A 13,395-nucleotide genomic window follows, 5' to 3' on the forward strand; every position below is an offset into this window, starting at 1 on the left:
CAAGAGGACTGATATTTAAGATGTTGACCAAAACAATGTCCATCCTCAGACACGATTTAGATGGCGAGCTTCTGGACTTGCATCCCTAGTGGTCATGGGATGGGACTTCGGGTGCCTTGGGAGAAAAACAGTGCATTCCGCATGTACTGTGTCACTGTGGCTAGCGGTTATGTACCTGCGGTAGACTGCCTTCTCCAAAGATGACTGCTGTAACTCCTCTCAGCCCACAGGCTCCTCTGAGATGTGCCCTTGATACTCCTATCAACAAGCAAAGTCTAGACAAGCTCTTGGCTCACTAATAACCAAAAAATAAAAAAAGTGGCAGCAATCATGCTGCATGACTTCCCCAAGACCACACAAGGCAAATGTAGTTTTTGCTATTTCATTAGGATCCTCCTTCTTGCACCTCCATGGCTCTGTAAGAGATTCACTGCCCTGAGGTAGCAGCATCACAAGGAAGAGCAGCATGGAAAGATGACAGGCAGGGACTCTGGTCAACAGTCTTAGTCTCTGAATGCTCCAGGGATGCCAGTTCAGACATGAGTCCCCCTGATGACATCTTCCCACCTGAGGCCTCATATGCCATAGAGATGCATGTGCCGACCCTGCTGTGACCTCGCTGAATTCTTGAACACAGAATCTGTGAGCAGAATGAGATGGTGCACACTACCAAGTTTGGGGTGGCTCATTGTGCATCAGCAGCATTGGAGCCTGGACCTTGTATCATCTTTCCATTTGGAAGAAGTGTTTGGTCCAAGGCCTTCTTCAGCTACAAAGACTCAGAAATCTATCTTGTCATTTTAGGACTTAAAGCCCTCTGAATCTGATGAGTGTCATCTCCCTCACCCCAAGTCTGTCTTCTTTTTGGGCTTGTGGCCACCCATCTAGAGAATGCATTTCCTATGCAGTGGGTCTGTGACTACCATATGACTTGGTGCTGATTGATGTGCTATGAATGGAGGAGCACAGGCTACTTCGCTCTTACTTAAAGGAAATTGCCTGGACTTCATTCTCTTTCTACAGACTGCAGTGCAACTGGACCAAAAACCCAGCTTCAAGCTTGTGTTTGAGGACAGTATCTGAGGTGAAGGAAGTATCACAAGATGCTAGGAACCCAAAGTCACTCATGGGGAGTAGGCTGTCCTGCCAGTCTGTTAAAATTCTTCCTTCATCAAGCCACTATACATTTGGGTCTCTTTGTTACTGAAGCTTAGTTTCAGTGCTAACACACCCTTTATGGGCTCCAATTCTTGTATGATAAATTCTAACTTTCTTGACCTGGTTAAGATTCTGGTCTCCCTCTGGCTCCATCTCCCACCACTCCCTTCCCTACTCTCTGCCCTCTGCTTGTGGCAGGTGATTTTCATCTAGTTCTTTCCCACCCTCTTTCTCTGCCCCTTGCCTAGCTAACTTGTACACATCCCTCAGGTCTTGCTTTCAATGACACTTAATTTAGGTCCCTCGTTATATGTTGCCATACCAACATATAATGTGTTTTTCTTCCAAACCAGGCACCACTCTGGTGGTTAAATAATTATTTGCATGATTTTTTAACACCTGCTTCCACCCTGTATTGTAGTGATCACTGTGACAAGGTATATGTCCTTACCTCCTGCTCTAATCCTGGTTTCTACACAGTGCCCAGTACACAGTAGGTTCTCAAAAAGTATGATGAATATTGTTGGATGAACTTGTAAGATAGCTGACCAAGGCTTGTGGGTTTTATGCTTGTGGACATTGAACTCAGCAAGATATCATCAGCCTGGCTCTGTGGATATCAACCTATGACCTCAGTTCCCTATATGCTCACAAATCTTCCAAGCTCACCCTCTCCAGACTGTGGTCCTCCTGGGGTTTGTTCCCTGTAGACCATCTTCAGTGTCATCAGGGATGGTTCAGATAATAGAATCTCTCTCTTTAAAACATTGGTTTATGGATGAAAAATTCCCAAGTATATAGGATGCTGAGTTTAGCAGAATCTGTATGTAAATTGGTATTTTGCTGGTGATCAATCTTGTGCTAAAAATGGAAAATCAATAAAAGAAGAAAATCTAAGGGGAAAAAAATAAGTTGTAGACATTTTTGGTCCAATGAGTTCCTGAGTCTGAGGACACTGCATCGGAGACCAAGGTTCCTTTGTGTTTCAAAGGAGTGTGCAAGAAAAGCAGACAACCATCTCACATACTCAGAATGTCGCCGGAGCCCCAGTGAGAAACAGGTTCTGGAGGCACTGCTTGCCGGAGCACACAGCGAGGAGAGCCTTTGAAGCAACTCCTTGAAACCAAGGGAGATTTGTCAGATGTGGGTGGCAGTTCATGACCTCGTAATCTGCGGAGGTCACTGAACTGCTGGAGGGAGAGCAGCTGACTCGTGGGCCAGCTGCTGATTGTAGGCACAGCAGTGAGCTTAAGGACATTGAAGAAGATGAAAAAGAATAAAAAGGAGACAAAATGCCCCACTGCACAGGCTTCAACTAGATGTCAGAACGGGTTGGCACAATAGAAAGTTGGGGAAGAGCAGATATTACTGAGAAGTTACCAGTTCAAACCATGGTTGACTGAAGCCAGAAGGGAAGTCTTCAGGATAGCCAAGATTTCACTGGGCCCTGGCAGAGGTGATTTGCATAGACACCCAATGAACAGTGACACAGAGATGGGAAGAAATCTTACTGAAAGGAAAGTCTCTGTTGTGGGTTGGATTGAGTCCCTTTCCCAATTCATCTGTTGAAATCCTAATCCCCAGTACCTCAGAATGTGCCCTGTGACAAATGAGGTCAGTGCTGATGTAATTGGTTAAGATGAGGTCATACAGGACCTCAGCCAATATGGCTGGTGTCCTTATAAAAAGAAGAAATTTGAAGAGAGACAGGCATGAATGACCTGAAGGATAACATGAAGGAACATGGAGAAGACAGCCATCAACGAGTCACAAAGAGAAGCCTAGGACAGCCCCTCTTGCACAGCCCTCAAAGGGAACCAACTCTGCCAATACCTTGACTTAGGACTTCTGGCCTCCAGAACTGTGAGACAATCAATTTTTTGCTGTTTAAACCTCCCATCTTGGGATTATTTACCACAGCAGCTTTAGCAAACTAGCCTGGCCCAATGGTGGGGTGGATGTTTTTAGAGACAGCTTAGTTTTGGACCCACTCTTTATTTGTTACTTTAAAGTGACTTTGGTCGAGTCACTTAAAAACTTCAAAATCCTCACCTCCACTTTCTCTCAATTACAGTTAATTAGGACACCAAATATCCAACAGTCCATGAGTGTGTGGTAAAGGTAGTCCCACAGTGGCCACAGGTGACTGACTACAGGGGTGTTAGTTCTTGAGGACCTGTTCTGGTACTGGCTAGACAGACACCACACGTTGACCTGCTGAGGTCCCAGCACCACCTGCTCTGGGCACCAGAGCTCTGTGTCCCTCTTAGGGCCCTGGCAATTCAGGCCAGGGAGACACAGGGCTGGGAGCCACTGTGTGGCCGCCATAGAAGGTTCTCAGTCAGAAAGGAGGCTCCTGGCCTGGGCCGGGAAGCATCTTCATATTTCAATATCCATAGAGCCAACATGGATTTAACCTGCAGTTATTGTTTGGATATGAAATGCCATGCATTGACGTTTTGGTCCCCAGCTGGTGGACCCAATCATGGGGATATGTTCTTGGGGACTATATCTTGTCCCAGGTCCCTTCCTCTGTCTCTCTTTGATTCCTGGACACCATGGAGTGAGCAACTTTGTTCTGCCACACCCTTCTGCCATGATGTTCTGCCTCGTCGAGGCCCAGAAACAACGGATCTGACCAACCATGGATGGAAACCAGAAGCCAAAATAAATCCTTCCTCTCATAAATTGTTTCTCTCAGGTATTTTGTCACAGTGATGAGAAAGCTAACCAATACACTTGCTGAATATCAGGCCTGGGATAATTACAGGTAATTACATGAGATGACTGACACCTGTCAAGGGCTCAGCAAGGGACCTGGCATGTGACAAGGGCTCATTAAATATCAGCTGCTATTGTTATTGAGCTCAACATTTATTCAGTTATTCAGTTGAGCTCAACATTTATTAAGCACCTACTGTGTGTTAGGCTCTGTCCTGGCACTAGGGATTCAGAGAAAAACACAGCACATATTTCTGTGAGGAGTTTATTTTTAGCGGAGCTAAGGCACAACTTCTACTTCCCTTTTCTTTCTAATGAAGGGATACTGAGGCTCTTCTGGTGTCTCCATATCTGTTATTGATGGTTCTACCTTCACTTCCATACTAGATGTCTTCAACATTCCTCTGGGATTTTTTTCTTCTTCTTCTTCTTTTTTTTTTTTGGTGGGACAGGGCTTTGTGCTTGCAAGGCAGGTGCTCTACCACTTGAGCCACACCTCCAGTCTATTTTGTCTGGTTATTTTGGAGATGAGGTTTCATGAACAATTTGCCTAGGCTGGTCTTGAGCCATGATCCTCCAGATCTCAGCCTCTCAAGTAGCTAGGATTATAGGCATGAACCACTGGCGCCTGGCTCTTTGGGAATTATTTCTTTAGGGATCTTCCTATGGTACAGTTTGACTTAAGTGACCTGTGAATTGGCAGGTTATTAAAACAAAAAAAACAAATGTGATAGAGGCTGGAATTTGTTTTGTTTTCATTAAGATAAAAACAATGTCAGGCTTGGCTAATGCTTGACTAGTATTCTTTTTGCAAACAGGGAACCAAAGGATAATATGGGAACATGGATCAAATGGTAGAGCGCCTGGCTAGAGAGCATGAGGCCCTGAGTTCAAACCCCAGTACCACCAAAAAAAAGATTATTTTTCCCATGTTCTGGGGACAAGCAGACTTAGTAAATGTCAATCATTGAGTCATGTGAGGACACTCACGGGACACGAATGCTCCTTTCCCAAAGGTAAGCCCCTGGCTGCCATATCAGGGAACAGCATAAGCTGCTGCACACCATCCATCACAGATGGTCTCTGTTCAGAAATCCTGTTAACCTGCCATTTTGAATTTCTGTAGAGAACAAAGAGAGATCTACCAAATGAGGTCAAAGTGCTGTCACTGATGTCACTAAAGGCTGACCATTTCTGACCCACTGATGGAATAAAAGTCATCAGACTTTTGAAACAGCTATCCCAAATCACCTGCAAACCATGGTCTTGGCTTCCACCAACATCTTTTTGTCTACCTCTAGACCAAGTGAGCCTGGGCAACGTGGGGCCCAGAATGGTTTGGACATTGAAAAAGGAATCACAGCTTTGGCAGAAGGTAGTGCTGGTAATATTTGTCTCTAATGGGAATGAAGGGACAGTAATACACTTTGGCCTGGCTTTGTATTTTGGCCCTTCCCTTCCCTTCCCTTCCCTTCTTCCCCTCCCTTCTTCCCTTCCCTTCTTCCCTTCCCTTCTTCCCTTCCTTTGTTATTGGTGGTACTGGGGACCAAACACAGGGATTGTGCATGCTAGGCAAGCATCCCTCCACTGAGCTCTGCTCCCAGGGCTTGGTGTCTTGACTCTTCTGTTCCATTCAATCACAAGTTGCAAAACAAGGCCTGGTCCAGAGAGGTGATTCCCAAATTGTGATGCTTCTGGGACACAGCCAGGTTGGAGAGGCTGCCATGGACGGGGACAGGCACACCCTTAGACACACCCTCAGACCTGGTCTGAGGGGAGATAAAAGTCCATGTCCAGGGATCTGAAGGACAATAAATAGTTCACCATTTTCACGCATGCCACCTTTTCACCCTCTCTATCAAATTGCCTTCGTTCCCCCCAAGCACTATTATTCTTCACAGTGCAGAAGAATGAACATTTCTCTCACTTCATAGCTAATTTTGTGCACACAGTAGGTTCTATATAATATTTGTTCTCTTCTTCTTTCCCCTTTCCCATTAAAATGGCCCACAAATATTTGCTGGGTAAAAACTATCTCCCACCCTCAGAAAAATTAGGAAGACAATGTGGATGACCCTATTTTGGACAGTCATGGGCGCTTTTCTTTTTCTTTTTTTTTTCCCATAAGTTTTCCAGAGTGACAGGGTCAGTCCCTCTGCTGGCCTGCAGGAGAGGCCAATGGCCTCCAAGTCAGACATTTCTATTTTCAGTTTGCCAAGTCCAGAGAGCAGTCACCTCGTCTTGATGAGGGCTACCCAGCCGACCCACCAGCAGCTCAGGGCCTGCAGCCTCTCTGCATTATCATTACCATAAATTTACATCAAATTTGTGCTGACTCATTTCCCCCCCATGCAGAAGAAATTAAATACATTATCAATAAGTCTAACACATTTGAAGAGACAGTGACTTTGCCTGACTTCTCCATTTAACTCCTTCGCAGGCCAACTCTCTCCATGCCTTCCATGGTCCTGGCTTGGATTTCTCCCACCGTCCCCAACACCCAAGATTTTCAGTTCATCTCTCTTTATCTTCTGGTCTCTCATCGGGTGCCCTTTCCCTTGGTCTCTCACTTCCTTCCTTGCCTCCTGCAGCCCACTTCCCTGCAGGTCCCCTTTCCTCTTGACATCTCAGTCTCCCACCTATCCAGGGAGCTGTCCTTTTGCCTCTACTCCTCCCTAACACTGCTTCCCCCTCCCCCCCATGCCAAAAGCCAATCACACTCAAGCCCTTGCCCCCTCAGGATGACAATTGCAGTCCCCAGCTTGCCAGGTGGTCATCAGCCTCACTCAATCATTTAGAACGACTCTGCTGCAGTTCAGCAGGAAGTGGAACTTCCTTCCACCCCCTGCTGCCCAGCTGATTGGCAGCCAGCAACACTGGAGGGGGCAGCACACTGGTGATTGTTTGCTGGGGGCAGGGATGGCTTAGTGGAGGTGGCAGAGAGGGCCAGGAGCTGGGAGAGACAGAAGATGCCCAGAATCAGGAACCCTGCCCGAATCCTCCCTGCTGGTGGGTGGTCTGTAGGATGAGGTCCCTTAGGTAGGAGAAGAGTGAGAGATTTGTTTTTCACAGAATCGAGGCCAGCAGTCTTGGGGACCTCAGGTCTCAGAGCTCTGCGGGCACAGCTAGACCTGAAGTCCCCTGAATCCGGGCTAAATTTGAGAGCAAAGGAAGTCATTTAGCAGCCAGGCCATGGAGAATCCTAGCAAGACCTGTGGAAATGATCCCTTAACAAGAGCAAGAACTGGGGACCTTGGCTCAAACAGAGCTACACACACACACACACACACACACACACACCCCACTGGAAACCACGATTACTAAGCATCCTTTTCTTTCCAGATGTTTTTTTCTTTTAATAATTCAGGCAGGAGAAGAACAACTGGGGAAAGAAGGAGTCATGAATATTGCCCCAACTCTGCTCCTGGATGTGTGGTGTTTCCTTTAATGAGAATTCTGAATTTTTGCTTAGGTAGTCAAAATCCACATGGAAGATGCTAACTGGAGAAGGCTTATGAAAAGCCTTGGAGCTTTCCCCTGTGTTGGGGCTGCTGGGACAGGGCCGGTGATGGTATGGTCAGCAGAGAACCTCTAACGAGATACTGAAGTTTGTAGCAATCTGTTCAAGTTGCCTTTTCTTTCCCTGTCTCTCCAGAGAGTTTGCTTGTTTGTTTGTTTCCATCAGTATGTACTAGGTCGATTTCTTAGATTAAGCTATTTTGGACTTTTCTACATCTAGATCCCTCTCAAACTTTTAAAAGTGTGAAATATCAGTTAACAGCATCCAAGTATTTCTCCTCCCACTGTAGGCACATATAAATAAATGAAAACTGGCCTCGGGCTATGAATACTTATGGAAAAATTGGGTCCCAAGAGATGATTTTCTGTGAAAACAGAGGCTAAAGCCAACTTTTCAGTTGTGCCAGGGTAGCAAATTGAAGACAAGGGCACCTGGTTTTGAACAGGTCCCGTGTATGCAAGGGTTAGGTGGGCATTGAACTCACTGCCTTCATCAGAGTTAAAGAGGGTGAGGTTTTTTTTTTATTGATTTATACTTTGAAAACAGTTAACCACATGTAACTATGTTTGTTTTTACCAGGCAATGCTGCCGCTGTGAGGTGTCTAGGGGCCTTCTGGTATAGGTGCCTAAAAGCTTAAACTGGATTTAATTATTATTATTACTCAATGTCAGGCTACATAAATGAAAGGATAAAAAAGAATCACTTGCAGCCACAGTGCCTTTATCTGTGATTTCATCACATCTCATGGGCACTTAAGGCAGGAAACCTCTAAGGAAAACTAAGGCAGCTGGAGATGAGTGTTTGACTGTGCAGAAGGTTTCTGTGCACGCTGGGGTTGGTGTTTTGATTTTCTACCCAATTTTATTTTTAAATACATGGATAACTATCTGACTTATTTCATGGAAGGAAAGCCAGTAGGGGAAGTGGAGTCACAGAGGGTTGACTTTAAGGTCCACGGTCTCTAATGGGATGATTCCTTGGGTACCAACAGCTGTTGCTCGTCTCTTTGCTGTCTGACATACCTGTGATGGCTCCACTCAGCAGCAGCAGGGCTGAAAGGCTCAGCACACCAGGTAACTGGAAGGGGCTCTTCCTCCAAGAGTCCCGCAGAGAGCAAGGCAGATGGACAAAGTTCTGCCCACTCTCCCTACAGTCTATTTCACGGACAGGTCAGAATAAAAACAGACATTTTGCCAGAAGGCAATACATTGGTAGACAGTATCTTTCTTTTTAGGTGAGGCAGAGATAGGCTATAAGAAGCAAGAGCTTGTCTTTGAGTTAATTTACCCTAGATGCTCCAACCAGAGATGATTTTTCTACCTCTTCAACTGAAAAGAGAATAAGTTAGGTGGCCCCAAATGGTCAGAAAACTAGGATATTTAGGTACATCCTAATCCTTTCTTTTTCTCTACTTGTTCTGTAGCATATTTGTTTATAAATTCTGAAAGTCAAGGACCATGGGCTGCAGAGTTCTTGACTTTCCCCAGGATGAGAACAGTATTTGCATACAACAGGTACAAAATCAATGTGTTGACTAGTAGACTGGCTTGGTCTCATAGCCCCTTGGCCTGCCAAGTCTTGTCACAGAGGCTCCTTTGGTTCTGATGCTAGACACAGTTGCTTGTTAAGGACTGCCAGAGAGAGTTCAAGCCATTTAGGCCCTTTGTCAACAGAGATACCACCTGCTGATATCCCATAAACCTTACCTGCTGATATCTTACCTGTTGATATTCCATAAACCACCCCCAAACCTCAGTGGCTTAAGCAACTACTTACTTAGGATGTGATCCAGTGAGCCAGCAAATTGGGCAAGGTTCAGCTGGGTGGTTCTTCTGCAGTCACAGCTGGGCTCACCCATGCACCTGTGCCCAGCTGGGGCCAGTGGCCTCACTCATGCATCTGGAGGTTGATTGACTGTTGACCAGGAGTCCTAAGTCATTCAGCAAACTATTCTGAGCTTGTATCCATGGTGATGAGCACAGATTCCCAGGAGCTGAGAGCAAGAATAAGCTTCACTACCCACATGCTTTCTGAACTTCTTTCTGTAGCACAATTTGCAAACATTGCTGTGGCCAAAGCAAGTCATGTAACTGAGCCCAGAGTCAAAGTTAGAGAAAATGGCAGGGACAAGGAAAGACTACATCCTTGCAAGCAATCTACCACACCACCAAAAAAGCCAAGAACAGAGCTCAGTATTTTCAACTTCAAGGTGTGATAGGTTGACGAGTCCAAAAGTCCTAGTTAAACCTGTTTCTTCACTTTTCAGGCCTCATTTTCCCCATCTGACCAGTGGTGATAACTTCCATTTTATGGGATTGATTCAGGATCAACAGGAGCTAAAAGTGATAAACACTGGCCGTAATGCTTCCACTACTATGAAATGAGCTCACACCTTCTCAACCTACAAGCTCATCTGCACAGATGGTGTTTTGGGTAGCATGGAAGGCTGGCTATGGTGAGTGACCCATGAGGAAGCAGGCTGTACTGGTGTCTTTAACACCTGTCTTGACTCATGCCAAGCATACACTCAGAGCTTTGGACTCTAGTCACAACTTAATAATATTTTCAAATTTTACATTTGCTTTCTATTTATGACAGTCGATACTTTTTTTTTTTTTAAAGCAAATGGTAGGAGCATTAAAAGCCGTGATAAGCCTATACTATCTTGGTTCATTCGTTCATGTGGACAGGTATTTGTAGAGCACCTACTACGTGCCAGGATTGTTCCAAACCTTCCGTACTGAGCACAGCAAAGTCCCTTTCCTGGTGGCGCTTACGTTCCAGTGGGGGCTCATGGTGATGGACTGGGGACTGGCTTTTTTGGGGTGGGGGGTGGACAGAGCTGCCCGCTCAGCTCCCTGGGGCCGGACAGAGGGCAGGATGGCCAGGCCAGAGTCACCTGCGGGCTGATGTCCCCGCCCCCGTTCCAGGAGCGGGAGCGGGCCCGGGCCCCTGGGCCTGGCTGCGGCCTGGCGGCGTCTGGGCCGGGCGGGCCGCGGCTCCTCCTCCCCTTCCTCCGCCGAGGCTGACGTGGAGGCGGCGGCGCGGGGCTGGGAGGCGCCGGGGCTCTCGGGGCGGCGGGAGGAAGGGGAGGAGGAGGAGGAAGGCGTCCGTGAAGCGCGCAGGGAGCAGGAGGCCATGAACGGCGACCGCACGGAGAGCGACTGGCAGGGGCTGGTGAGCGAGGTGAGGCCGGGCGCGGGCGGGGACGCGCGGGGACCGCGGGGAAACGCCGCCGATGGCCGCGGCCACCCGCCAGGAGCCGCTCCTCCGCACCCCGGGGGCCACCGGGCGCCACTGTCCCCCGCGCCAGCTGGTGGCAGCCGTGGGGAGGAGCCGGAGAGATCCGAGCAACCCCGGGATCCGGGATGGGAGGCAGCCCGGCCCCACCTGGCGCTCGGTCACCAGGTCACCACTGTTTTGGAGGCAAGCGATTGGACGCCTGGTGCTGAAACGGAAAGGGGAAATCCGGGCCCCGTGGTGACACCTGGGCCAGGTGTTTCAGATGAGGCAGTCAGGGTCCCCGCAGCCGGTCACCCATTCACCTGCTCAATTCACTGGACACTCGTTCACTGCGCCTACTGTGTGTCAGGTGGTAGAGCCGCGCTCGAAAGGAGCGAGGCAGGTGCAGAAGTGAGTGGGTTTGTGGACACTGGGAGCACCGTGCCCCTCATATGACTTTGTCATAACCATGCCTGGGGGTCCGCCTTCAGACTCCTGTGCTGTTTTCCCCTGAGTTTGTTGGCGCAGGAGAGGCTGTTGGTTTCTCCAGGTGAGAGAGGTACCCATGTCTCCCTCTCTCAGGTTCTTATCATCCCGTGTCTCTACCATCTGTGCTGGCAGTGCCCCGTGTCACCTGGCTGTTTAATGGCCAGTGTGTGCCAGGAATGAATTCCTGATGAGGAAGGGGCCTTGGAGCATGTGCCTGGTTTAGTTTGTTTGATGTTGGTCTAGCATTGAAAGCTCTCCCAACATGCAATACAATGTATTAGGATACAATGTATTAGGATACATTGTATTACAGCCTAGCTCTATCTGCCCCAACTGTTGGGTTTTATGTCAAGGGATGAATCCACTGGGGACCCTGTCTCTGGACCCATCAAGAATCACACTTATAGTTAAGGAGCCTTTCCTCCTTACCAGTCCAGCTCTTTTCCATAGAAATCCAGTGCTGAGCTCTGAAATAGCAGCAGAATATTCAAAAGTCCAACAAATAAGTGTGAAATGCCTGTTAGAAGTCAGATACATTGTTACCTGCTTAGAATTCAGTGGTCAGCTAGGCAGACAACCCCTCCTTCCCTCCTGAGACTTATTGGTACAGTCTGGGAGCCATGCTAAAGGATGGAATGCAATCAAGTGCTGAATTGTGTGTGGGTGTCCCGTCAGTGTGCCTCTGGGTGGGGGGCACCTCCACTTCGGCTGGCCACATTGTAATTGAATGCGTGGGCCATGTGATTTATTTGGCTCTCCAACCCCACAGTGCGACACACTGAGCTCCATCCCCAGCAGGTGACCAACAGATGCTTCTCGAAAAAGTACACAAATCCCGAAATGGGTCTTTCCAAGGAGCTGTTCTTTCCATCCCAACTGAGTTTCTCTGGAGTAATGGAACTTGCTTTACACCAACATTCATTAAAGACCCAGAATTCAGAGGGCACAGAGGCAGGGGACACAGAGTATGTAAAAATGAATTTAGCTTACTCTCTGCACTAATAGTAACTAACAGCTATTCCTTAAATGTGTCCTGCATGTTAAGCGTTATACATGAAGCTGTTAAACATTTTCCTTAGCAATCTGAGCTTCAGTCTCACAGTGACACAGGTAGAGATTCTTTCTTTTCTTTTTTTTCTCAAAGCATTTTTTTTGGTTAGTACCAGGCTTTAAATTCAGGGTCTTATTCTTGCAAGGCAAGTGCTCTACCACCTGAGCCACTCCGCCAGCCCTCTCAAAGCATTTCTATTAGCACACATTACAGGGTGGGGGTTCATTTTGACATTTATGAATATGCACACAGTGCTCATTGGTTAGGTTCGCCCACACCATCTCTCCCCTTAATCTCCTTCCCCCCATCTAAAACAGTTGCAAAAGGTTTCCTTGTTCTATTTCATAAGGGATTATGTCTTATACAGATAAAGGAACTGTGACTCTGTAGGCTAAAAAACTTGCTCAGAGCCCCACAGCTGGTAGGTAGAGGAAGAAGGATTTGAACCCCAGTCTGCCTGACTCCAGAAACTTGCTTGAGATCACTAGGTGACACTTTGTATTTTTGTCTTTAGTTCAGCTGTCCATATTTTCCACTGGGCAGTAGGTTCTCCAGGTCAGGAGACCATGTCTTATTCATCTTTGAATCCCCAGCAACTGGATCAACTTTCTCAGAGTACGACCTGTAGATTACCTGCATCAGTCATTCTGGGTACCTGTGGAAAATGCAAATTTCTGGGGGATCTCTCCAAAAGTACTGTAGTACATTGAATTGTGTTCCCAAAGTCCCTATAGATATATCTAAGTCCTAACCCCCAGTAGCTGCAGATGACTTTATTTGGAAATAGGGTCTTTGCAGATATAGTTAAGTCAAGGATCCTGCAATGAGATTACCCTTGATTTACAGCAGGCCCTAAATAATGGCTGGTGTCCTTTTAAGAGAAAGGAGAGAGATTTGAGATGCAGAGACATGGGGAGAAGGCTATGGGAAGAGAGAGATGCAGAGAGGAAGAGCATGTGAAGATGGCAGAGGTTGGAGTGATGCAGCTACAAGCCAAGGAATGCCAAGCCAAGGAATGAGAAACCCAGGGCCCCAGAAGAAACTAGCCCTGCTGAGGCTTCGATGTTGACTCATGGCCTCCATAACTGTGGGAGAAGCCATTCCTGTTGTTTTAAGCCCCTAGTTTGTGGCAATTTGTTACAATGGCCACAGAAACCTAATATACGTAGTGCTGGAAAGTACGTCAGGGTGGGGCTTTGTGCTGCTTTTCTCTCAAGCTCAGCTGCCCAGGAA

At 47.3% G+C, this 13,395-nt stretch overlaps 1 protein-coding gene across 1 annotated transcript in view; it reads left to right on the forward strand.

The window, feature by feature from the left end:
• The first annotated feature begins 10,359 nt into the window (after positions 1 to 10,359).
• The window catches only part of Ccdc149 (coiled-coil domain containing 149), an 87,842-nt gene continuing 84,806 nt past the window's right edge, over positions 10,360 to 13,395 (forward strand). The window contains exon 1 of the mRNA XM_074042519.1: positions 10,360 to 10,586. Coding sequence (XP_073898620.1) covers positions 10,539 to 10,586 — 48 coding nt within the window. The 5' untranslated portion in view covers positions 10,360 to 10,538. The remainder of the gene's footprint in view (positions 10,587 to 13,395) is intronic.

Source organism: Castor canadensis, chromosome 9, assembly GCF_047511655.1.
Source record: "Castor canadensis chromosome 9, mCasCan1.hap1v2, whole genome shotgun sequence".
NCBI classification, from domain to species: Eukaryota; Metazoa; Chordata; class Mammalia; order Rodentia; family Castoridae; genus Castor; species Castor canadensis.